The following is a 27,417-nucleotide window of genomic DNA, read 5'->3' as shown; positions in this document are numbered from 1 at the left end:
ACTACTGGCCCTCTTTGAAACCCTATAGAGCTGCTATATGATGGTATAGACAATGCTGAGCTAGGTGGACCCAATGGTTTGACTCAGTATAAAGAAGCTTCCTCTGTTCTTATCTAATGAATTAGTTATTCAGGTGCCAGTGCATTTTCCTTGACTTTTGAAGAAGGCAACCTTTTGTGCATTTTGCATATGATCTCAGACACCTCTTAACTTTCAAGGGAAAATACATACCGTATATTATGGCAGATTAAATATATTGTGTATTCCAAAGAAGTAAAAGCTAATAGGAAAGAAAATTATGCAAAGAGTTTACAAAGCTGTGAAGGAAATCAGTCATGCAATGTAGTAGAGGAATAAAATGCCTGAGCTCTGCATACAATGGCACTGTGTCCAGAAAAACTTGTCTGGGCATGCTTCTTTATGAGACACTATTTGGTTTTCTAACATGGACAATAAGAAAGGGTACTTTCCCATGTTAATTAAAATAATACTCAAATAATAGCTTGCCTAAAAAGAGGGAGGAGGAAGGGAGGGAGATACCAAGGCTACTGTACTTGAAAAAGGGAGTGACCCACAGAGGAGACATAGTAGGAAGCCAATTGCTCAAAAGGTTTTGTTTGTTGCTTGCTTCATCCTTGCAATGAGAAGTTCTTCATTCTTTTTTCTCTCTCCTTCAAATGAAATAGCATTAGCACATCATTTATTTATTTTTGTGATGATTGTCTTGTTTACAAAGATTGTTTACAAATTTGACATTCTGGAAGTAAATAGGCATTCCTGCAGCAGGGAGGAAAGTTGCTGATATGGCATCAGATTTCTGAACATCACCTGGTGCAGCCTTCCTTTTCAAAAGCTGAACCTTGGTTTGGCTAATTCCCACTATAAAACTCAGTTTTTTATTTTCCAAATTCAAAACTTGCAACTGCTGACTGTTTCTCTGTTGTACACGACTATAGAGCTCTTGACTGTGATCCTATACTCTTGGGTGAATTGCTCATTTGGAAAACCACCCACAGGTGTTAAAAGCCATTAACATGCTTTCATCTGGCCCCTGAACACTCATAGTGATTAAGCTGACCAAAGGCACAGCAGTGTTACACAAATGTGATGAGCTGAAATCCAATACTATAATAAGGGATAGAGCCTGTCACTATTACTCAAGCTGACCAGTACACTTCTGATAAGTGGTTGTTTCATTGAATTAAAAAAGAAATACTACACAATGTAGCAAGAAGGAGGATTGCCAGTACAGTAGACCTCAGTTTTAAGTAACTTTCTTTATAGATTTCACCAGTTTCAACAACAATGTATTTGGTCTTTGTCCTAGTTGCTGGGCATCTGGAATGCATTCTAAGCTATGATTATCTTTGGTTTTGTCCAGTGACCAGTTTCTTTGGTTAACTGTGCCACATCCTATTCATTTTGTGGGTGAAATGAGACACACAAATTTTCCTATCTGCAGACATCGTGTCACAATGGAGAGATACCGTGACTGGTTTCATTAATGCATCCTTTTTCACATTGCTGTGATGAAGCAGTACATACCGCCTGCTATAACAGAAGTCAGTACGCACTGTGATATTGCTACTGCTTCCCACAATCTTGGCTTGGTTAACGTGCCTGAGTTCAGTGTTAAGAGGCTCTTATTTCCATAATGATTAGGCTGATTTTATATATTTATATTCAACTAAGGCAGGATCATGCCAAATGTTGGAGCATTTATTCAGGAACATATCCAAGAAACAATTTTGCAACTAGACACTATTTATGATTCTGGCATTCATATCTGTGGGTCAGCAAACACTATGTAAAGTAACTATGTTTTACTGAGAATGTCCTTTAACCATGATTGCCTGCACACTTTCTAATTAATGTGCGAGGACTAAAAAAATGACTTTTAAAAATGACTTAACCACTGGTATAAAAGCCTTAGGATTTTACAAAAACCTCTTAAGCTATTCACATATCCTCTGAGTACTTGGCTCATACTCTATGTAACTGTTCATTTCTTGCAGTGGCATAGCCTGATTGGTCTATTCATTGTTATAGCTATTGTTATTGTTATTGTTATTAATTGGATTTATGCACCACCCTTCATCAAAAGATCTAAGGGCTATTCACAAGTTAAAATTTCAAGATAAAAGCACAATTAGTTAAACTATTAAGCTAACTGCAGTTTCCGAAGTAATAAATAAATCTCAATAAAGCTAAAATGTTTGCCATTATAAAGAAATGCTACTGTGTCTTGCAAATTATTATTTGGTGCCTTGGTGCCTTCTTTACATTATGACTGTGGTTTATGATTTTCCATTGAAAGCGGCATAAAATGCATTTGCTATGCTATTCTATGTATGCTATCACTCTGATTTGGAAACAGGTTCTTTGCAATTTCATGAGAGACCCATAGAATGAGGAACCATTGCTATTTCATGCACTCTATCAGCCTTTTTCTTTAAAGTAGGGGTTTTCAAAGGTGAATATAAGAAAAATGGCCCAGCCCTTTGCTAAGCCTCTGCTGTTTCAGTAAGTTATTTTTAATGCCTATTAGTTTCTATTCTCCGCTGTCATAAGGCAATGGGAAGCTTGAGCAAAATCAAGCTAGGCTGCCATGTATTGTAATGTATACTTAGCCTAGCAGCCTTCAGGATGGCTCCATGCTATTGGTCAAACCACATATTTTTCAACGAATGAGCTATTTTCTTAAATTAGTTGTAATTGGTACTAATTGCCTCAAAATAATTACAGGGTTTTGTTGAGGCAGGATAACAGAAACTGGTGAGCCTATTAAATACAGCATTTCAAGAAAATAGGAAGCAGCCTGCTTCAATTGCTTTAAGAATTCATCCTCTTCAGAGACTGTTTTGAGTATTACCGTAACTGGTGTAAAGCTCAGGCAGTTCTGAGCCTTAGGCTACGTATATATGTATTGTGATACATGGAAGCCTGGCTTGATTTCAGAATTGCTGAAATGAAATAAAAAATGAATCCAAAAGTCTTGAACTAAGTTAGTCCTCAGTTAGTTAGTTAGTATATAAATAAACAAGCAAATCATTAAAACACCAATACCCAAACATTTATGGAAGAGTCCATCCATATTTTAGTTACTTGTCCTGTTTCCTGTATCCATGCAGGGATCCTAGGAGGTGGGAAAACACATGCTGAAAGGAAGGATCAGGACAGGAATCAAGCCTTGTTAAAACAAAATGGAGACTCGTTGGGAAGATGATTGAGGCAATGTGAAGCACGTTGTTTGGCACATTAACCTGACAGCTGTGAGGGCTCATAGACAGAAGGAAGACTAGACTTTGACTGAGTTCACCAAGAAGAAAGCTCCTCTATCTCAGTGTACCTGCAATGGAGGGATGAAGGAGGGAGTTAGTTAAGTTAGGCTGCAGGTTGAGCTAGATCCTTGAAAGCTTTATAAAACTTGCTGCTCATTAAAAACCACACTCATTTGCTATTAAACTATTCCAAATTTGTTTAACACACCAGACAGAAGTTATATAAGCCACAACCAGCCTTTAGCTATCCAACACATTTTTGTACTTGATATTGTATTTTTCTTGCACAAACAGTTTTGCCAGATTAATCACTTCCACATTAATTACCAAACTAATCATTTCAACACCATGATAAACTTTTTCCCCTTTCCTGTTCTATCTTGTTCCTCCATTCCGTGTTAAAGTATGCATAACACATCGGGATCAAGACTGCAACCTGCCGTTACAATCCTAAAAATCCACACTGCATACATTCATTATACTCTGATTTTATATATGTAATTATCACACTGATATAAAGTTATTGCTCCCTCTGCTGAAAACTATGTGAAAATCAGGGCACATGTGCAGAAGAGAAGCTGTGAGAATGAGAACAATGGTGGAGATGCCTGTGCAAAAGAGTTGCTATGGAAATGCCTAGAAATAATTCTGCAGGCTTACTTGGCAAAAGCCTTCATACGTCTTGTTTTTGTTTTGGGGCAGTTTTCAGAGTACCAAAACCAATGAAACAAATTCGTGGGAACGAATTCTCATTTTTTAAAAGATAAAAAGGCTACATAAAAACAGCAGCTATGTTTTTGTTGTTGGCTTGCTTATTTGTTTTAAATCAAGGTCTTCAACTTTTACAGCACTTCCTTTCCATCCAATAGTTACAGACTGCCTGTATTCTGAGGTATTGGAATTAGAAATTATCTTGTCCAGAGTCCACAGGATTCTCCAGAACTGTGATAAGTTTTGAGTGCCTTAACAAGAGAAGGACGTTAACTGATAATGTACTGAAAATGTACAAGCAAGAATGCACATCACTTGGCTTAAAATAATTAAGAAGCAAGAGGCAAGCCCCCTCCTAAAGGATTGTGGAGGAAAGTGAATCTATTTTGCTCCCCCGACAAAACCCCTTGGAAATGTAATTTGACATTCTTAATATACTCTAAAAGGGCTGTTTTTGTTGAAACAAACAAATGGGGAAAATATATACTGTATAGCCCAGGGGTCTGCAACCCGCGGCTCCGGAGCCACATGTGGCTCTTTTACACCTTTGCCACGGCTCCGGGGCGGATACTAGCGAGGGGAGGAGGCTCATTGTGCGCCCCGACACTCCCCACTGTCGTGGGCGCTGTACTGGCTGTGACGTCGCATGGGGGCGGTGTGTGCGTTACGATCTTGTATATATAGCATTAAGGTAAGAAACAATATATGCAGTGTTATATTTGTTTTAAATGTTGCAATGGTTTTGCGGCTCCCAGTTTTTTTTTCTCTTTGGAAACGGGTCCAAGTGGCTCTTTTTGTCTTAAAGGTTGCAGACCCCTGGTATAGCCCTATTTAGGTTCAACATGACAGTGAATGGAATCCACATATTTTCATTTATACATAACAGTTTGATCCACAAATCCAAATTTACAAAACACTGCCAAACCATGGGGGGGCAGGGTGAATCAGCCACTCCAGCAGCGGAAGCCCAATACAATATATGTGTTAGTATATATTGTGGCACACCACCTTGTTAATTTATATGAGTTGACAGGATCTAAACATTTTTTATATTTCATGGTTTTTTAAATAAATGAATTAAAAAATTGTGTTCCCATATCGGAGCATTTGTAACATGGTGTGTAACTGAATACACTAGATGGAATTAATAATTAATTAATCAATCAATTAATGAATCATTTTGGGTACCATTGCCTTGGAAGGGAGTTGGGACCACAAGGATTTTCTAGCCCAAACCCATGCGATGCAGGAATATTACGCCCAATGTGTGGCTTGAACTCATGACCCTGAATTAAGAGTCTCATGCTCTACCGACTGAGCTGTCCTCTGCTCCCAGGTTGCATTCATGGCAAAAATCTTGAAGTAAGACAGGGCAGTGGGGAAAGGGGAGGGGCTTGCTATGATACAATGTGACAATCCCCATAATTCTGTAATTACACTCAATAAGGTTATACAAGCACCTACAGTGCTACCTTGGGTTACATACGCTTCAGGTTACAGACTCCGCTAACCCAGAAATAGTGCTTCAGGTTAAGAACTTTGCTTCAGGATGAGAACAGAAATCGTGCTCTGGTGGCGCGGTGGCAGCAGGAGACCCCATTAGCTAAAGTGGTGCTTCAGGTTAAGAACAGTTTCAGGTTAAGTACGGACCTCCGGAACGAATTAAGTACTTAACCTGAGGTACCACTGTATAGGAAAATAATCACATTCTAGTTTTATTACTAATTTTATTAACTTTACAAATACTTAATGCAATAGTCTTGCAAATAATTAATCGCATGCCTTATTATCTGTAGCAAGTGGTCAGGAAGCTGAGAGCTGATATGTTTTGTTCTTAAAGGATACATGTGATCAAGTTGGTGTGTAAGGCAAATGAGCTTGCAAACTTTGTAGACGTTTACATAGTATGGTATGACTAACAGAGAAATCTGTGAATACATACAGATATACGTAGATGAGAGCTGGTTTTGTTCATTGAAATCTTCTGGCGGTCCATTGCCAAGTTTACCAGATCAGGCACCATTTGTTATCCCTATTCCCTGCCTGCGTTAAAATTAATGCAGTAATTTAATGCAGCAGGGTTAATACCCAGAATTAGAAACCATAAAGTTCTGTTCATTAGATTTCACCCTTGCTGTACAGTGTATCAAATGCATTATTAAAATCCATCTAGCACACATGCCTGTTCAGATTAATTTTTATTTTGTTATTATTTAGAGCTGCATTCAATTTATAAAGGCAATAGACATCGATATATAAATATAACATGATGCAAAGAATGTACCGTATGTTTTGTATCACTCTACATGTTGCCCTCCATTTTCTAAAGCTTTAAAAATATTGCTTTCTTCATCTTGTCAGATGAGTATGCTGGCTTTTATTTTAAAACTGGGTCCTAAAAAATCTGAACTGGGCATATCTGCTTTTACTGCCAGAACAAGTCTGACTAGAATACCAGTGCAACATAATGGTCTCTTTATTCCTTTTTTAGATGAGCAGGAGTCAGTGCAAAAGAGGACTTTCACAAAATGGATCAACACTCATCTGGCCAAGGTAATACATTTTTTTCTCTCCTACCACCTACAGTAAAACTAGCAGTTATTTATTTATTCATACATACATACATACATACATACCCCGCCCGTCTGGCTGGGTTTCCACAGCCACTCTGGGCGGCTTCCAACAAAAGATTAAAAATACATTAAAACATCAGTCATTAAAAAGTTCCCTAAACAGGGAGCAATCCCTAAACAGCAGAGCAAACCCACCACACTAAATGAGATTTAGATGTCTCAAAATTTCCCACCCTCACCACCAGGCTCATCTTGGTTTAGTTGCTCTTCACTGGCAGGGGAGGTCCCTACTACACCCACTGAAAGGATGGGCAGGTGGAAGCTACCACTGGTGGAAGCTAGTAGAAGCTCCACAAATGAGGTGTTTCTAGGGTGAGAAGGGGGCAGAGCAGGGCCAAACAAGATTCTTCTTGTCCAATGGTTGGCAATGGACTCAGTGGGTGTAGCTACTTCTGCAAGTTCGGCCTCAGCCCACATGAGTGGCAGGGCTTTAGATGCAACCATGGCTTTGCCTCTCTGTTCAGACCTGCTCCTCCCAGAGGGTTAGGAATGCTTCTGTAGTTGTATCCAATTTGTTTGAGGCTTTGAGGGAAGGAAAGCGGATACAGTTTTCCATAACTGCAATGATTTAAAGTCCAAAAACTCTTCTATGTGGAAAATATGTACGGCAATAGAGGTTGCTAGGTATTATCAGTAGAAACTTGTGTTTCCTGTATAATGCTGGGGAGGAAATAAAAGGGAAATTGAAGAATTGGATGTACTTATACTTCCAAGGGCTTCTATTTCAAATTCCTAAAAATAAAGTATTTCCCTGTGTTTCATACTGACAACCTTGGAAAGTTAGCCTTGTAAATGTTTTGACTACATTTCTAAATATATATATGTGTGTGAGAGAGATGTACTTTTAAATACATTATTTATCTATGCTTGATTTGGATTAACTTCACATCAAAGATTTGTGATCAAAATGACAGTACTGTGTATTGAAATGAAAATGTTACTGCACTACTTCACTACAGTTGCTTTTGAAAGGAATGACTCAATATTTTTCCAGTTCAGTTTTCCAGCCTCAATTTCCAAATATGAGTGGATACTGTTGGGGGGATTATGGTGTACATTATTAGAAGTAAGTCAAACTTACATCCCATCACCCCATCCCCCATTGTGTTGTTATTGGCATTGTGACAGGAAAATCCCAATTTCATACATTCTTCCAAAGAAATATGTTAGGTTCCGGCTTCACTTCTTGAAAAATATCTGTGGGCATTTTCAGAGGCTATCCTCCCACGTCTGCAACCTCAAGGAAATATTAGAAATAGCTGGCTTTGAGCTTGTGTGTTCCCTATTGCTTTCTTTCCTCACCTAGTAAGGGAAGAACAGATGAAGTTCAAGATTCTGTGTTCATTTAAACTTTTTATTTCTTTGATCTTATAGGATAAAACTCACATTCTAAAAGTTATCCCAGGGCTCCAGATGGATCCTATGTTTCAAAACCTGGGGTATCCTGATTAATTTGTTATGTTCCAACTGGAGTTAGAGCAGGAGAACTGGAAAGTTAAGAGCAGGAGCACATGAACCCGAGGCTTGTTCCTGATCTCTCCCCAGGAAAAAGAATCCCTAGCTCAAGTACCCTATGGAAAGGCCCAGTTATTTCCCCTATAGCAAATAGAAACCACTAAGACTGCAATCTTAGCTCAACCACGCACATAGTTGAACACTTCCACGAGAAATAGTGATGGCCACCAACGTGAATGGCTAAAAAAGGATTAGACAATTCATGGCAGATATGGCCATCAGTGTCTCCTTGTAAGGACAGTTTTACCTCCACTGTCAGAGGCAGTAAACCTTTGAATGCCAGTTGTTGGAAACAACAAGTGTTGATGTGCTCAGATCCTGCTTGCTGGCTTCCTCTAGGCATCTGATTGGTCACTGTGTAATCCTATGCAAATTTAATAATTACCGCTGAGATTATTGGAACTTTACACATAAACAAGCACAGAATCAGCTGTAAGGCTATGCTTACCCTGGAAAAATCCTGACTACTTTCAGTGATACTTAATTTTAAGTAAAATGTGTACCTTGAGCCTAGAGGTCTCAAAAATAGGAGTTCCTGATACAGAGGGATGAAACAAGAGCTAAAAAAATCTATCTGATGGCTAGGTGGAAATGTCTTTAACGAAACTGAGGACAATGGGGCTTATCTTTTCTGTGGATAGCACATAGTAGTAAAAAAAGGTGGACTACAAATGTATTACGAATGTGCTTAAATCTCTCCAATTAAAATAAATAGGAGAGCTGGAGTTTTTCTAGATCATGCCCATTGCTTGAGTGTCTGTATACGAGTGTGTAATTGAGCACTTTCATTAGGCAGAATCACCATTGCCAAAGCCATCACAACCCATATGCTTAATTAGTAATCACGTCTGAGTTTACGCATTTCAGCGAATAAGCAGTGTGGGGAAAGCCAACATGCTGACCTTTTAAAAATGCTTCCACTTAATTCATATGCCTCCTACTGTGTTCACAAAATTACTTGTGATGATGGCTCCTTAACAGCAGAGTTGCATGCTCACACACCCTCGTAAATATCAGACCTGCTGAGAGCAAAACCCCAAACCATATGTGCTGCTATTGTACAGAGATTAGTTATGATCTAAAATACTATGACACTAGTACACTTTTATTTTTGGAGCAGGGGCTGCTTCCCCTGCAAGCATTTCTTGCCAACTTGCCTACCCCCCCACCCTCTGTCAACCCCCATCCCTTTATACCTGACCAGCCCTGTCCCCTTACAGCTTGCCCCAGATCCTCTCTTCCCACTCCTTAGAGATCCCCTCAACTCCCTTTCCTCTTCTCATAAGTGACCTCAAACCCCCTACCCCAAGATGTGACAATCAGCTGATTATCAGGTCTTGCATATCCACTTGTAATGTGCAGAACTCTGAATGGGGTTTGCAGACACCCCTGCCCAGCTAGGTTTTTACCTATCCTGCATCTGACATCATATATAACAGGCATATGGAAGGTGGTTGTAGCTTGGCAGAATGGCCTAGTAGATCAAATGGGGAGGCCTGGGACACTGGAGGTGCCCACACTTGGTCTACTATATCAGAGATCTATCATAAAACTTACATTACTCTTCCACAGTTGTTGTAAACCTTGTGTCACACAACCTATTTTGCATTTGTGCTTGCAAATTTCATAAAGCTAGACTGTCTTGATTTAATGGCACATTCACCAACTTAAATCAGTATTATGTACTGTATAAATAGCTTTGTGATTGAACTACAGTCGTACCTTGGAAGTCAAACGGAATCTATTCCGGAAGTCCGTTCAACTTCTAAAACGTTTGGAAACCAAAGCACAGCTTCTGATTGGCTGCAGGAAGCTCATGTAGCCAATTGGAAGGGGCAGAAGTCACGGCGGATGTTCAGGTTCTAAAAATAGTTTGCAACCTGGAACAATCACTTCCGGGTTTGCGGCATTCGGGAGCCAAAACGTCTGAGTTCCAGGGTGTTCAGGATCCAAGGTACAACTGTATTAGTAGGTAGCGTGTGTGTGTGTGTGTGTGTGTGTGTGCGCGCGCTAAGTTCATTTTTGTTTTCATGCAGTGAACCAACGTTGCTAACTTCTGCCTTCTGTTGTGTACCATTATTTTTCTATTAAAATCAAAACAGTTTACATGATAGTCTAGTAGTCTTATTGTAGAATATATTGATAGCTTGTCCACTAAGAAAATGGCCATATCAATTTTCTTCTTTCTAGCTATCACATTCATTATTAATTATTCACATACAAGATGGGGGGGAAATTGCTCAAATAAGGTTGTTTAGTGTTTATTAATGACTTTATATGAGAAAATGGGTTTTTTCATATTTCATGGAGAGTATTTCCTACAAACAATACTGAATGAAACCATTTTAAAGTCAGTTCTTGCATTACAGGATCAGGGTGTTTCATGCTTTCTCTGCTTGCTTTCTACACTGCCAGAGAAGCATCAGAACATGTGTAATGGGCCAACTAGATAGTCATTTCTAGGACTGGGTTGAAATTCCAGGTCATCTGTTTTCTGCCATTTGTGGGAGGAGTGTTGCAAAATACAAGGGGGTGAAAGTTTTCCTCAAATTTCCAGGGTAGGACGTTTGGACATGATTAGCTTACCTAACTTTATGAGGTGGTCAAAGTTTCACCACCCTGCTTCTTCAACCTTAACAAAAAGCATTGAAGCCATAGGGCAAGGTTGCATTTTCTTGGGGCTAGGCAAGAAACATACTGCCTGCATCATGGCGTAGCATAGATCCCATGGGCATAGTTATACCAAGCAGGGAGAGTGTTTTAACATGCTCTGCTTTCCCTGGGAACCATGTACTCAGAGATATTCCTGCCTGGCGCATAGGAAATCAGATTTTCTATATGATCAGGAGCCCATTTTTAAAAAAATAAAAAGAGTAGTTTGAAGGAAGACCCTTGGGCAAGTCACCAACATCAGAAAGGTAAGTGTGACCAAACCACCCACCCCTTTTCAAAATTTTGGGGAACATTTATTCTGCCTCATGAAAGCTAGAAATAACAATCCCATCATTTTCATGGGGGACAAATGGACTGGTGGAAAAGGGAAGCTATTTTTGACCCATCCTGAGTTATTTCACATACAGTGTTAGCCTTCCTTTTTTGAGGAGAGACATTGATATGGTGAATAACTGTATGGTTAGCCACTACTAAATATGATTGAACTATAACAGACCAGTAAGAGACAAAACCAGCAGGTATCAGCAAACAATGTGACTCCTGTAACTAAAGATCCAGCCGTAAGATACAAAATTTTCTGCTTTGTGAACCTATTGCAGAATAGGAGTGCTATGCCCAGTTATGTTGTCTTAGCATCCTGTGGGGAAATACTCTTTATGAGGCCTCCAGTCATCTACTTTTAATCTGTAGGAGCAGCACAGGAGACTTGTGTGTGCTGTACAGGCATGCATTTTCATAAGTACAGACTGCATGCAATAAAGTAGGCATCTTAAGATTTATGACAGTGCTGTTCTATTATCCACCAAGCAGCTAGAGAACACACAAAGATTTATATATTCAGATGTCATTACATGAACAGAGTCAAGTGCTTGTGTAAGTTAAAAGCATTCGGCTTCTTTGAAAATTGTACAGAAAAAGATACAGTAGGTGTACATACGGTAATAGTTTGACATTTGTCAACATCACCGCTGAGACTTGAGAGTAAAGCACACAGCAAATATGGTAAATATCAGCAACAGTTATGAGCTAGAAGAATGATATTGTCAGTCTTACTGCTTCTGCTGTCATGCCTTCTCTTACCTTTATGAAACTTAACCAGTTTACCCTGCCTAAGAATCAGAAAAATATGCCACAACAAAAAGAAAATCTGATGCTGTATCAAAAACATGCTGCTTTGTGTTCTGTTTGCAGAACACCTCAAGGGGTAGATCCTGTATCTCCTTACAAGGCTTTTAAAAATATAAGAACGAGGCAATCCCTTCTTTCAGTGAAAGGCTCTGCAAGTCTTTGGGTTATTCTGCTTCATCAAGCAGAATAACCATTCCCAGCTATAAACAGAGCAAGCTCACTTGCATGTGCATATTCCTATAAATAGTTTGGATGGGTAGTTTCTTCATAACAAGTCCATACTCATCATTTTCAAGACAATAGAATGGGGGTAAAGTCACCATTCTACAATGGTTCAGCTTCTGTTTGATTATTTTCCTCATCCTTTGACTTCCTCTGCATTAATTTGTCACAAATATTGTGAGATTTTAAAGCTTTGTTTCCAGATCATGGAGGGGCCACCGGTTACCTTTTTATGCTGATGAATGACTTTTATTACTGCTGGCCTGTAAAAACAACAACAACATTCTGGAGCTGTGCTCCTCTTCATTTCTTCTCCACTACACCACTGAATATATTATACCACCCATACAAGAAATCTTCAAAATGTAAATAGAATGGCCAGCAGCAGGGAGTAGGATAGAGATGCTTAACCTGTGGCAAGGAAAGAATGCATAACTCAATTTCTGCATCTGAGTTCTTTCCACTTCTTTTCCTCCCAGCGAAATCCTCCCATGGTGGTCAATGATCTGTTTGAAGACATCAAAGATGGAATAGTATTGATATCCCTTTTGGAGGTTCTCTCAGGACAAAAACTGGCAAGTATTTTCCTATGACATATATATTATTTATAATGCATTTTTAATTTGCACCATCATTATTAATATGCCATGTTAGTGTAGCTCCAAATATGTGACAATTTTTTAGACATAAAATGCCAAGATTCTCCGCCCCCACCGTGCCACTCAATAAGTAATGTGTACAAACTTTATGGAGTCTCCAATTTCTGATTGATATATGAACCAGCAGTCCTGGCAGGATCAGGTTCACTCAGTGGGTGGTTTCAGAAAGAGCTAGTCCAGTGGGCAGCAAGTGATGTTTAGGTTGCGTATTATATCTAAGTTTAGATATTTAGGTTCAGGGTTGGGTTCCAGGAAAGGATTTCCCAGGGAAAACCAAGCACAACTAGAGAAGCTTGATCAAAAGCAGGTTTCTTCAACAGACAGTTTAGCAAATAGAAAATAGAAATCTATTCCAGCATCTCAGGCAAGCTGAGCTGCTACAACCCAGAGCAAATTAGGGCAGAGGCAGGCTAGGGCAGGTATTCAGAGTACACAATTAGAAGTGCCAGTGCTGGTCTGCAGTAGCAATTCACAAGGAGCTGTTTGCACCAAAATGAAGAACCTTTCAGTTATGTGCACCTCACTGACAACTTTGTCATATAATAATAATAATAATAATAATAATAATAATTATTATTATTATTATTATTATTATTATTATTATTATTATTATTATTATTTATTTGTACCCCGCCCATCTGGCTGGGTTTCCCCAGCCACTCTGGGTGGCTTCCACAAAGACCAAAAATACACTAAGATGTCACACATTAAAAACTTCCCTGAACTTAGGATGTATTCTGAATGTCAGGTAGTTGTTTATCTCTTTGACACCTGATGGGAGGGCGTTCCAAAGGACGGGCGCCACTACCAAGAAGGCCCTCTGCCTGGTTCCCTGTAGCTTTGCTTCCTGCAATGAGGGAACCGCCAGAAGGCCCTCGGCGCTGGACCTTGGCGTCTGGGCAGAACGATGGGGGTGGAGACGCTCCTTCAGGTATACTGGGCCGAGGCCCAGTATACCTTCAGCTGGGATGCAGGGAAGCAGCTGAGAGGCAGTAGTATGTGACAATGTCCTGAGCTAATTCCTCAAGCACTTGTATGAAACCTGTGAACACTCATTCTATATAAAATATGAAACATGATTTCAGCAAATTAAATAATTTTATCATAAAGTTAGTCATAGACTGCAGATCATTTAGTAGAGTGACATACAATGTTCTGAGTGAAATTTGCTTCAAAGCGTCTTTTTTGAGGCATATGACTCTCATGGCCCTTCTTATTTTTACTTGTTTAAATTGCACTTTTGATCAAGGTCTCTCCTGTTTTGATAAGGAAATCCTCCCTCTTGTGGTAGAATTTTAATAAAATGCTCTGGAGTGTGTTTCACCACATTCACATTGAAAGGCAGAGACAGATTATTTTGATTAAAGTGTGGTTACTGTGTGGACTTAAAGACTGTGAGACATTAAAGAGGTATAGATAAGGCTAGTTCCAGAACCATTTCTTCTCTTCCAGGTTTCAGCTGTCAGAAACAGGTATTAAGAACAAAATAAAATAAAATGGTTTTGTGTTTTACCACATTTGGGATCTGTGGCTGGCCACTTGCTTGTTCTGGGAATAAAGCTTCTTTATTACCTTACAGTGATTGAGTTATATGTAGTTGGTTTGCATGCATAACTGGAAGTAAGGAGCCAATGCTGAGTCAGAAAAAAAATAAGAAGGACTTTAAAAGGTCAATGTTGTTGTTGTTTAAAAAATCAGAATATTGACTTTAGGAGGGGAAATCAGTACATTTTCTTGGAAGCAAATCTTGATAGAATTCACCAAGTTTCCTTTCAAGAGGAGTGTGTTTAGGATCTTACTGTCAGGCCATGGTGGTACTTAATTGTCCTTGTTGTTTGTACTTTTTAAAAGCCCTGTGAACAAGGCCGAAAGCTGAAGAGAATTCATGGAGTAGCCAACATTGGCACAGCCCTTAAGTTCCTGGAAGGACGGCGGGTAAGTCCCACAGATAGCTAGATGTTTACAGTTGCAATTTGTGTATGAACTACAGTCATTCAGAGTGCATTAGCATGGTCCTAATTCTAAAAGCAGCTACTATAAATTTTGCTGTTATTGCTGCCACTGCCTTATCTTGGTTGACTTATCCATTTAATCTGTTTCTCTAACAAGAATTTTTAAAGAAACATATGAAATGGAAAAGGTCAAGGAGAGAAAATAAGAATTATAGAATTCTAAAACTGAATACAAATATATTAGCTAATAATATTTCATAAAATCATAGAATTGGAAGGTCCCCTGAGGATCATCTAGTCTGAAGGCATGTGAAGCTACCATCTTGCTGAAGTTAAGCAAGTCTGGGTCTGATCAGTGCCTGGAAGGTGGCCTCCTAGGAACCATGTGAGATATAGATATAAAAAAAGAACATGAAATAAGCATGTCAGGTTCTTTATGGTATTCACTGATTTCTGTATATGGCAACAAGGTCTATTTTTGTCTTCTCTCATCTCTGTGTCCTATGCATTATTCAGATAATTCATTTTAAATATATGTTGTTTTGTTTTTCATGCTAGTCTGTGTACAGAGGATCACCGGTTGGTACAATAATTTTATGAAACATTAAACCATATAAATGAGTCAATTGAATAAAATGAGTGTCAGTAAAATGAGTTGCACAATTCTAAGCATGTTAGAAACGCAGCTGTGTTCAATGGAGTTTACTCCTGGGTAAACGAGTTCAGGATTGCAGCCCAAATAGTACAGCTTTTTCCATCTGCTGTTAGCCACATTACTAAATATTTTACGTACGGAGTAAAGGTAGTGGGTGGAATTCAACATTGCACTATAATGAATGTCCTGCTTGTGCAGATGGAACCCTCCTCCCCTGCACACTGTTCTGAGGGTTCTCCTGATTTCCCCCAGAATCAGTTTCAGCGGTGCAGTGGGTGGGTGGGTGGGTGGGGAGGGGGCTTTACATAGGCATTGGATTGGCCATTCTGAGAACAGGGTGCTGGACTAGACGGGCATTAGCCTGATCAGCCATGCTTTTGACCACCCATGCTCACTCTTTGTCACATTGCCTTGTCCTTCTGTTTGAGCTGGGGAAAATAAACAAAGCACCCTGCCGCTAATGCCAGTTCAGCTATAAAGGCATATTTGCAGTGCATTCACAATAGGGCAAGCTTTCCTGTTACACCTGTGTATATTGAGGACAATTGAATCTTAAATTCAAAAGTACATGCATAATTTTATACGTCATTTCTGTGATTATTTTATATGTTCTCTTTCTCAAAAATACTATATACTATGCTTATTAAGCTTCACTTTCCCCCCCAAAAAATCCACATTGCTATAAAAATCACTCCGTTGCTGTGGCTTTCTGTTGTGGGTGATAATAGTGTGCCTTTCTTTCCCTAAAACAGATTAAGCTTGTCAACATTAATTCAACTGACATTGCTGATGGAAGACCGTCTATCGTGCTTGGGCTGGTGTGGACCATAATTTTGTATTTTCAGGTACAGTTGTTGTTGTTTGTTTAATGTATGAGAGAAGCCTACAATAGTTATAGCAATAATTCCAAAATGGTTTGTCAAGGGGCACTAATGTGCTGTGGCAGAACTGCTCGTGTATCATGAGAAGTAAATTAGCTCCTGAGAATTTGCGGTACGTGGAATGGGGACATTTAGAGCAGTTGGAACAAAGGGTCAAAATTTCCCTATGCTGCTTTCTGCTCCAACCAAAAATGGATTGCCCCACAGCTGTTTTATATACAAATGACTTCAGTAAATATAATGTGTATTTTGGCCCTTAGGCGGTAGATTTAAACTCCATCTAAGAGACTCTTCATTAAGGATGCTATTGGAACAATAAAGAGATCTGACAGGGGTTTTTTTTGTTTCGTTTTTTACTATTTTGAAGAGCTAGATCAGAAGAAAGCCCTATAGTACCGTATTTTTCGCCCTATAAGACGCACTTTTCCCCCTCCAAAAATGAAGGGGAAATGTGGGTGCGTCTTATGGGGCGAATGCAGGCTTTCGCTGAAGCCTGGAGAGCAAGAGCGGTAGGTGCGCACCGACCCCTCTCGCTCTCCAGGCTTCGCGGACCTCTCCCCAAGCAGCGGGAATGCTCCCGCTGCTTGGGGAGAGTTGCCGGCATCCTGAAGCCTGCGCGCGCTGATCCCAGCGCCGGCAGGCTTCGCGGATCTCTCCGCAAGCAGCGGGAACGTTCCCGCTGCTTGGGGAGAGTTGCAGGCATCCCGAAGCCTGCCCGCGCTGATCCCAGCGCCGGCAGGCTTCGCGGATCTCTCCGCAAGCAGCGGGAACGTTCCCGCTGCTTGGGGAGAGTTGCAGGCATCCCGAAGCCTGCCCGCGCTGATCCCAGCGCCGGCAGGCTTCGCGGATCTCTCCGCAAGCAGCGGGAACGTTCCCGCTGCTTGGGGAGAGTTGCAGGCATCCCGAAGCCTGCGCGCGCTGATCCCAGCGCCTGCAGGCTTCGCGGATCTCTCCGCAAGCAGCGGGAACGTTCCCGCTGCTTGGGGAGAGTTGCAGGCATCCCGAAGCCTGCCCGCGCTGATCCCAGCGCCGGCAGGCTCCGCGGATCTCTCCGCAAGCAACGGGAACGTTCCCGCTGCTTGGGGAGAGTTGCAGGCATCCCGAAGCCTGCCCGCGCTGATCCCAGCGCCGGCAGGCTTCGCGGATCTCTCCGCAAGCAGCGGGAACGTTCCCGCTGCTTGGGGAGAGTTGCAGGCATCCCGAAGCCTGCGCGCGCTGATCCCAGCGCCTGCAGGCTTCGCGGATCTCTCCGCAAGCAGCGGGAACGTTCCCGCTGCTTGGGGAGAGTTGCAGGCATCCCGAAGCCTGCCCGCGCTGATCCCAGCGCCGGCAGGCTCCGCGGATCTCTCCGCAAGCAACGGGAACGTTCCCGCTGCTTGGGGAGAGTTGCAGGCATCCCGAAGCCTGCCCGCGCTGATCCCAGCGCCGGCAGGCTTCGCGGATCTCTCCGCAAGCAGCGGGAACGTTCCCGCTGCTTGGGGAGAGTTGCAGGCATCCCGAAGCCTGCGCGCGCTGATCCCAGCGCCTGCAGGCTTCGCGGATCTCTCCGCAAGCAGCGGGAACGTTCCCGCTGCTTGGGGAGAGTTGCAGGCATCCCGAAGCCTGCCCGCGCTGATCCCAGCGCCGGCAGGCTTCGCGGATCTCTCCGCAAGCAACGGGAACGTTCCCGCTGCTTGGGGAGAGTTGCAGGCATCCCGAAGCCTGCCCGCGCTGATCCCAGCGCCGGCAGGCTTCGCGGATCTCTCCGCAAGCAGCGGGAACGTTCCCGCTGCTTGGGGAGAGTTGCAGGCATCCCGAAGCCTGCCCGCGCTGATCCCAGCGCCGGCAGGCTTCGCGGATCTCTCCGCAAGCAGCGGGAACGTTCCCGCTGCTTGGGGAGAGTTGCAGGCATCCCGAAGCCTGCCCGCGCTGATCCCAGCGCGTGCAGGCTTCGCGGATCTCTCCGCAAGCAGCGGGAACCACCGCTGGGCTCCCACGGCTTGCAGAGAGCTGCCTGTTTGCGGGCTGGGGTCGGGGGAAGCTCGGGCTGCCCCAGCCCCGCGCCTGGGGGGGAAATAATTTTTTTCCTTTATTTCCCCCCCAAAAAACTAGGTGCGTCTTATGGGCCGGAGCGTCTTATGGGGCGCAAAATACGGTAATTGCTATAATGTGGCTTTCCGTTTTCCCTTTTCACTGGTCATTGTTGGTCAAATTGTACATATTTTAAAAATACTTGATTCTGTTATCCAGTATCATTTCCAAACTTAAACTAGCACCCCTAATTTGCATGTGGCTATATATGCAAATGTAGCCCTGGGTTCCTTTGGAAGGAATGAGAGGATATAAATTTAATAAATACCAGTACTAATAATAAATAGATACTGCAATATGGAATGGATACAATTCCCATCAAAGGTTGTATGTGAAAGCCAAGAAACTTTGGCTATAGCCCTAAAGAAAATTAATTGAAATAAAGTCCTGTACAAATAAGTTTGAATTATTTCCAAATTAATGGCCACAACTTAGCAAATCAGATCTGCATGATTTATATAGTTGGAAAAGGAACAGGAGCAATGCATTATGCAGTCTTCCCTTCCTTTAGGCCTTACAGGAAGTACAAAGCAGAAGAGTATGTTTCATTGAAATGCAAGCCCTGACTGGGCAGCAGCAGACATTAACAAAGCAATGAGACTATTTCCACAGCCCAACCACTCATGCCAACCAGGCTGAAAGGCAAATCACTGTGCCAGCCTGGAGCTGGTGCAGCAATTGAGCCCAAATTAAATTTAATGTCATGGGGCTTCTAGGGATCCAGTGGAACCTGGCTGGCTCAGACAGTTTCCACCTTCTTTTGGAGTTTTCTGCAGGATGCTGCTAGCAGGAATTTTTCACTGGCTGCTTGTGCCCACCCATTAATTCAGTGGGCAGAATGGAGTTGCAGTAACATTAACCTTGCCTCTATTTAGAGATGCTATCATAGGACAAACACCTTCAAACTATGTTACCTTGAGTAACTCAGGGTCGGGGGGGGGGGGATGAAAAGTGGCCCAGATGTGAGACAGCTGTGAAAATGCTCCAGACATAGGTCTAGTTCACAGTGCTGCCTACTCCTATGAACACCTCAGACATGTTTACGGCTACTAAAAATGCCATTCCACTATCATGTGGAATGGCATCTGCGAGTGCATTAGTACTGTGTGTAAAGGATGTATATGTGGCCTCTATATTTTGTATATTACACATAAATAGCATGTGTATTGAGCCATAACTTGGCCAAAGTATGACCAATGCTCCTAAGAGTGATCTGCCCTACATTTTTTGAGGCATGTCCTAAAATTTAGAGTTTGGCTAAGAGTTCATTTGATCTTGCCCAGCTATTTTTGGTGTGGTCTTTTTTTATGAGGTCCACTGACCAGTTCTAGACGATCTGATCTGCAGAAGGAAATAGGCTTTTTGTAAATTGACTGTTTCCATTATGCTTAACCAACTTTATTCCATAAACAGATTGAGGAGCTTACAAGCAACCTCCCTCAGCTCCAGTCACTCTCCAATAGTACCTCATCTGTGGACAGTGTTGTCAGTTCTGAGACAGCCAGTCCACCATCCAAGCGTAAAGTGGTCACCAAAGTCCAAGGGAATGCAAAGAAGGCTTTGCTAAAATGGGTGCAGTACACAGCAGCAAAGTGAGTAATCTGTAGATTGATATTAGCTAAATAATGTAGTAATAATTTATAGCACCTGCAAATGAAGAAGGTTTGTGCCAGAGAGATCAATAAAAATTGAAAAGGAAATTGTCTTCTGTCAGAATGGCTGTAAGAGGCAATACATTGTCAAAACACTTAAAATTCTTTTCCCAGCTTGAAATCATGAGCAGAGCAATTCAGTGCTATCAGATTTTGTACCTTACTTCACTAATTGAATTTTCCTTCACTTTGCCAGTGTATCCTCACAACTTGGCCAGTGATTGAATATAACATTCTCTTTGTAAACATCTAAGTAATTTTATAATGCCAACTTTAATTTCATATTTGCACATAAAGAAAAATATGTGTATTTCTGTATCTTCAATTTTAAGCTTTTAGAACACAATGGAAAGAAACCTTTGGCCTACAGTTTGTGGCACTGCATTTGTTTAGTCTTAACTGAAGCCAGAAGAGTGTGGGATATAGAAGGCATCAGAGGAAGATGACAAGACAGAGAAGCTTAGATGAAAGCAAGCAACTGGAGCAGTGTATAGCAACAGCCTTCAGCTGTTTGAATCTCTTAAAAACATTCATCAATAACATATGTAATCAGACTGTTAACCAATTTGTGTTTGCTTTAAATAGCTTGAACAACCTACAGTTCAACAGCCTGTGATTATGGCAGTGCTGGTGTACTATCCATCTAGTTAGTTTGGACAGTTGCTATCTAACATCCAGAATAGATTGGCCAAGAGAGAATGTGTGTTTTTCTAGATAGTTTCACCAGTGTAGAGTGTGGCTTTATGTTGCTTGCAGCTTCTTTGCCACCTTCTGAGTATATATAACCAGGATAGGATATGACCTTGATAAATTAGATAACTCTGCAATAAATAATGAAATGAAACTGAGCAGGAGACAGCAATATCATGTCATTGCAACAGAGGGCAAATACTGTTCTGGGATGTACTGATGGAAACATAGTATGTATGACACAGACACCAATCCTTCAGTTTTTCAAGGACAACTGCAGGGCATGCTCTCTGTTCCCTTTCTTGTTTATTCTTCTGCCTTGTAAAGAACTCTCCCAACTTCCCCATTACTGTTGACTTCAAGGCTATTATCTAGAAATTAACTGTTTTATAGGCAGAATTAACAAAGTCTGCTGGGGTCCATCATTCAGTCTGCCCCCCCCCCCCACACACTTATTTAGTCATACATAAATGAGAGCTTGCATGAATACGAGTTGAAAAGAAAGACGGGTGTTTTATGTAAAATCAGGAACAGCAACTATAGTTAATTCAACTGAAAAGAAAGTTCTGTTCCAGGCATTGCAGAAATTGTAACCCAAACCCAGGTTAATGATATAAGGGAAGATAAAAGTTGGGGGTCAGAACAGGTTGTTACAACATAATTTCTTCTTGTTGTGAAGGCAAGCTGGAATTGAAGTCAAGGATTTTGGAAGAAGCTGGAGGAGTGGTGTTGCCTTTCATTCAGTTATTCATGCCATCCGTCCAGAACTAGTGGACTTGGAGAGGTTGAAAACAAGATCTAACAAGGAAAATTTGGAAGAGGCATTTACAATTGCAGAGTCAGAATTAGGAATTCCAAGACTTCTTGATCCTGAAGGTATAATATCATTGAATTTAACCACTGTTGAACTGTAACCCTAGCCTCATTTGAGTTTTGTTTTTCGGAGGGAGCTCTTTTTAAAATACTTGTGTGTGTGTGTGTGATATTTTAATTTTGCATGATTGAGGGCAGTGTATGGCCCAACATTTTATACAGTTCAGCTTTGTGTTAATTTACTGTCTTCCTCATTCTTTTCAGATGTGGATGTGGACAAGCCAGATGAGAAATCAGTGATGACCTATGTAGCACAATTCCTGAAACACCTCCCAGATCCTCATAATGCAGCCGGTGATGCACAGGAGACAGATGTATGTTCTTAATTCTATTTTACATAGACTGCACAACTTTTACACAATATGTGCAGTGTGGACAATATTTTACATAGACATTGATTCTGTATTCTCTCTGTTTGTCAAAGCACAATAGGGGTCTAAAGAAGCTAGGAATAGTTTGAGTTGAGGGCTGTTGAGAGAAGATGATTAAGTACAATTTAGGGGGAATAAATGTTAGCAATTTTTGTTTCCTATTAACTATTAAGCTATATGCAGCCCAATCCTGTGCATTTTTACTCAGAAGTAAGTCTAATATAGCTCAATAGTGTTTACTCCTCTCTAAGTGTGTGCAGGATTGCAATGTAAGGAACAATATATAAGTAAAGAATGCAAAATTTATTACAGTGCAAATAATTGACATGGGGATACACGTTCATCTGTCCTTTCTAATTCACTTGGATTGTTGACTTTAGAAAATCTGTTTCTGCTCTGTATTTCTTTCCTGTTGGACTGGCCTAACTGTAGTATATTTTGTCAGCAAACAATTTTTCATTTGGCTTTTCATCCTGATCATACCATCTTTTGTTTGGCAAGGGCTAGTAGTGCCACTACTGAGACAATCTGTTCAGCTTCTCACCAGCAGCAGGACAGAGAAAATGCATCTGGTGCTTCTCAGCAATAACCCATGAGTTTTGTGGCTGAAGTGTGTAGACTTTCTGCCCTTTCCAGCCCAGCTCTCAGCAGTGACGGTGAATCATTCAATGTAAAGGGATAATGCAAAGCGTTTTCTTTGCAGCTCACACATATATTTTAATATTTATGCCCCCTCAGGATATTTATATTTCTCTTGTTATTTATAACAAGAGAAAAATAACATTGTTATTTACATCTTGGTAGATCAGTGCCATATCTAGGGAAGCAGTTCATAGTATAGCTTTCGCGTGCTTCTAATAAGAACTATTTGCTATTGGACTTCAGGGGCAGCTGGGGCATTGATTTCACTAGATGCAAAAAGTAGGAGCTAGGGCTAGTCTGGTGCAATTATTGGCTGAATCAGTGTTGCTAAATTCATTGGAGGCAGGGTCCATTGCAGTCCTATAGTACAGCTCTCTATCTTAGTATTTGAGCCTTGGCAACTGCCTTTTAAAATACACTGCCATGTCCTCTATGTAGAAGATGGATGTGGTGTAAGAGGCCTTTTATCCAAAGAACAAGACCATAAAATTCAGAATGTATTGCGCCTCCAGCTTTTTGAATAGGAAATGGAGATTACTTACTAGACAAATATGTATTGATACAAATCATTGCTAAAATAAGTCACTCAGTTTTTGCTGAAAATCACCAGGAAAATTGCATTTCCTTTGGGTCTCTGTGTTTTCCTGTTGTCATCTCATCTTTCTTCCAGTGCTGATTTGTCCGTAGTTGCAGTGCAGTGCATTCAGGCATAACACAGAATATAGCGCTGTTGTCTTTAGTGTGGAGCAGTGGTTTGTGATATGGTTGGTGGTCACATATTTTTCTATTTGCACTAGCAAAGCTCACCCTGCCCCCTTTTGCCACATATATGTGCATATACCCACTCATGCATGCATGCATGCACACTAACAAGGAGTTTCCCTATCAGTGCCACCTATGGAGAAACTTGGTACAGGGCTTGTCAATTTCACCAGGCTTCTCCCAGGAAAATCCTTGTCTATCAGGGTGTGTGTGTGTCTATCAGGCTCTGTGTATACTCCCCTCTTCTCAGCGCTTATTGAGTTTTCTATTTGGCACAGAGGCAGCTGGAAGGGTCTTGTGCCACTCACTTTGTCTCCCATCAGTAGCATCCCTGCACTTACTGGGAGTGAGAGGGCTATGGTGGCGGGGAGGTTGGCAGCTGAATCAGCTGATTGGTTCTGCTGCTGGACCTATGAACCTCCCCTTCCTGGTAAGTTCAGAAATGATGATGATGAGAGACCAGGTGCATAGCGCCACTCTCTCCACCAGATGCCTCCAACTTGGTGCCCAACTTGGGAACACCATTCCATGGTGTTCTTTGCCTCCATTCCTTCCAGTGAAAGAAACTATAACTGGTGGCTTGGATGATGAGATAACCCTTGAGATAGTGGTGTAGCAGCTGACTTCTCCCCATTGGTGTTAGGCAGAGAAAGCAGTAAGCAGGCAAAGTGGAAAAGAAGGGAGGTTACTATGATCACGGCCCCCTTCTTGCCCTTCTCTTATGTGTTGCACCTTACATGGGAACTAGAGAAAATACAATAGAAGTGTAAATCTCTCCCCCACCAGCTTTTTGGGTTTTTTATCTAGAATAGGCTTCCTCAACCTCAGCCCTCCAGATGTTTTTTGGCCTACAACTCCCATGATCCCTAGCTAGCAGGACCAGTGGTCAGGGATGATGGGAATTGTAGTCTCAAAATATCTGGAGGGCCGAGGTTGACGAAGCCTGATCTAGAAGCAACTCTACTCCACTGACCCCCAAAAACATGTAGGCTGCACTGTGCAAGAGCAGCAAACAGAAATGCAGCCCTCCCTATGGAACAGCCAGACAGAAGACCTCTGCTGTTTCTGCCCAGCTGTGTCAAATGATCTTGCTCTTAGTGCTACTTGTGGTTTATCAGGTTTACAGGTTGGCCACCCATGCACTATAAGGCTGGGTTCCCTTTCTCCATCCCATAATATGAAAAAAACAGGAATTGAAAAATTATTAGAACAGACATATTGTTTCTTTTTAAAAGATATTAAACATTTTTTAATTTATTTATTTTTTAAATTGAAGACACATTCAGTGAATGCCATTAAACAGAAGTGTTGATAAGAAAGGGGAATACAGAATACAAGGGGAAGAAATAATGCAACCAGTTTGAACAAAAAGCAGAACACAATCAACTCAGGTGGATAACCCAGGCATTGACAATGCAATAACCAGAGGTAGATGAAAGGGGAGAAATGTCATCGGTAAAGTAGAAAGGAGCCAAATAATTATTTATTACTATCCCAGAAATAAGTGTTTATAGCAGTCAAGTAATTTGCTGGATTCCCTGCTACAAGGCCAGGAAGCATGATAGACCTATTCACTAGATCACTCGTCACATAAATCTTATCATTAAGTGATTACAAAAATCACTTGTGACTGTGACTGTCTGACTTTATGTGCCTCTGTTGTACTGTTTTGTCCCACAGATGCTACTTAATGTTTTTAATCTAACATTTTCATACTATTTTGTGTGATCACTTTTTTACTTCTCTTTTCATTGGCTAGCAGTTCATTATTTTTCACAGAGGTTTCTTTCATGCAATTACACTAAAGATTGTTCAGAGATTTTCTGTTAGTTGGTATGACTACTGATGTGAAGTCTCAAAAAGTTGTGCTGATTGGTACTTAACCATTTCTAACTGTAAAATTGTTTATCATTGGTATTCACATGTGCCTTAAAGCATAAGAACTAAACAGTGCTCTCCCTACTTCCCAAATTGTGTTAGGATGAGGTTAGCAAAGGTGCAACCACACACACTAATTTAGTGTAAATCCAACTATAGTGAGGGTTCAGTACTAGGGACATTCAGTCAACCCTTGTCTTGCCTAGAAGGGAAGGCATCTCATGTCTCAGGAGCCTATTTCTCCCTAGAACTTTGTGCCCACCTCTCATCTGCTTTACGGCTACTGAGAAACATATCTACAGTTGGGAACTGTAGAGATAAGTTATAATATTTGATCAACAAGGAGCCAAGACTCAAAGTCTTCTCTCTTCCAAGAGGTCTGGACCTGAAGATTTAGCAACTTCCTGTGCATTGAAGAATAATGTACATACATTTTTCAATGTACTTCTCTCTCCTTTCTTTCTTTTTTCTGTGTTTATTTATTTATTTGCCTTTCTCTGCTCCCGCTATCCATTTTTCTTCATATCGCTAGAAGCCGCTTCAAGCAATTTCATCTTTTGTTATTTCTAAACCTAAATACAAGGTAAGGTTTAAACATGGTGAATTAAACTGACTCACTAGTTTATATTATTTATCATTATGTATGTAAACCACTTGATCATCAAAAACCTATAGTTGGCATTGCTAGATATTAACTAGCATGTTTGTGGGGGGGGTCTTCACCTTTTATCTTTAGACACTATATTTAACTGATCATCCTTATATAACAGATGGTTAATTAAACATTTTATAACATACTTTCTATGTCATCTAAAGTTACATATACTAACCAGTTTAATGTAGCAAATAATAACAAAATACTCTTCAAGGCAAAACTGTGTAAGGAACATTTCAATAGTCCCCAGGTGCTGACAAAGCTGACAACCAGCTCTTGTCAACAAAAGTCAAACATTCAACACTTTGTAGCCAGTCTTAGTCCAGTATCAGGAAAGTATTGCATTCAGAGGCAGCTGCTAGATGTGAAAATTTGGCCAAATAAGGGGTGCAGAATCTGCATGCAAAAACTTGCTTCTGTACACTAGTCTCCTTTGCCAGGTTAACTTTTGAAGTGGCTCACAACATGAAAAGAAAAATCAACGATAAAATAATATAACTAAAGAGCATAAAATAACATTGTGAAATAAAAACCCCCACAGATTTAAAACAGCCAGGTCACTAACAATAGTTAAAAAAATGCAAAGTAGAACAATATCCATACAATTGGATACACATCTGGCTTGTTCCATATCTTAGTGGATAGATTAATGTACATATTTTGTCACGCCACCCAATTTCTGAGCAGTGTGAAGTTCCAGGGATTCCAGGTGCTTACCCTGGGTCTGTATTTACTTTGGAATGAGATATAGTGGAGACTGTGGAGTCATTATGATATAAGGTTTATTTACACATATATACAACCTGAGTCTACAATGGAGGGGTTCACAGCATTAACACTCCAAAAGGGCCTTGCTTCTTTCATAGCCACAGCGTTGGATTCCAGCAGAAATCATGCATGGCTGTGTCTTTCTGGCTTCCCAGCTTGCTTCCAGCTTCTGGCTCACAGAACACAAACTCTTAACTCTGGCCTTTGTCTTTCTAACTACCAGACAGTTGAGGGAAGAGTATGGGTATTTTCTGTCTGGCACAGAACCACTTCCTTTGTTACCTTAAGGAACCATACATAGGCCATTACCTCACCAGGAACTTCAGACCTTGTGCAAGTATAGCATATACTCTGCTAGCTCAACTTGAAATAATATTTCTATTTGGACTCTGGAGATGTGTAAACGTATCAGACTAATTGCCTGCTTCCTGTGAGAGGACTTCTCATGGGCATCTGGTTGTTGACTGTGGCAACAGAGTGTTGTAGTAGGTGGGCCTTTGGCCTGATCCAGCAAAGTTCTTCTTATGTTCTTACCTCTTGCACCTTTCTCACTACCACTCCAAAAACAGCAGCCAGGGGACAGAGGTTGGAGCCTTTCCCCCTGTGTTGTTGCCCTTGACAGAGTTGCTGTTAGGCAGGAGCAGAAAACTTGCTTTGAAAGGACAATTCACAACAAGGGATCAGCACAGTGGGAAAGGGGTAAACCTCCCTTCTCCCATGGCTCTGAACCAAATGCCACCCACACG

The 27,417-nt window shown here is 41.1% G+C and overlaps 1 protein-coding gene across 15 annotated transcripts in view; it reads left to right on the top strand.

Annotated features, from left to right (window-relative positions):
- SYNE1 (spectrin repeat containing nuclear envelope protein 1) overlaps positions 1–27,417 on the top strand; it is a 285,408-nt gene that overhangs the window by 35,833 nt on the left and 222,158 nt on the right. For 9 of the 15 annotated variants that reach the window (XM_081187171.1, XM_081187169.1, XM_081187161.1 and 6 more), the window contains exons 3-11: positions 6,484–6,545; positions 12,643–12,738; positions 14,674–14,757; positions 15,333–15,353; positions 16,182–16,274; positions 19,794–19,972; positions 21,402–21,598; positions 21,800–21,909; positions 25,781–25,831. In XM_081187171.1, coding sequence (XP_081043297.1) covers positions 6,484–6,545; positions 12,643–12,738; positions 14,674–14,757; positions 15,333–15,353; positions 16,182–16,274; positions 19,794–19,972; positions 21,402–21,598; positions 21,800–21,909; positions 25,781–25,831 — 893 coding nt within the window. The remainder of the gene's footprint in view (positions 1–6,483; positions 6,546–12,642; positions 12,739–14,673; positions 14,758–15,332; positions 15,354–16,181; positions 16,275–19,793; positions 19,973–21,401; positions 21,599–21,799; positions 21,910–25,780; positions 25,832–27,417) is intronic. The other 6 variants (XM_081187166.1, XM_081187172.1, XM_081187165.1 and 3 more) reach the window with 3 other exon arrangements.

This window comes from Podarcis bocagei (assembly GCF_964188305.1).
Source record: "Podarcis bocagei genome assembly, chromosome: 3".
Taxonomy (NCBI): domain Eukaryota; kingdom Metazoa; phylum Chordata; class Lepidosauria; order Squamata; family Lacertidae; genus Podarcis; species Podarcis bocagei.
This window is presented reverse-complemented; position numbering and strand designations above follow the sequence as displayed.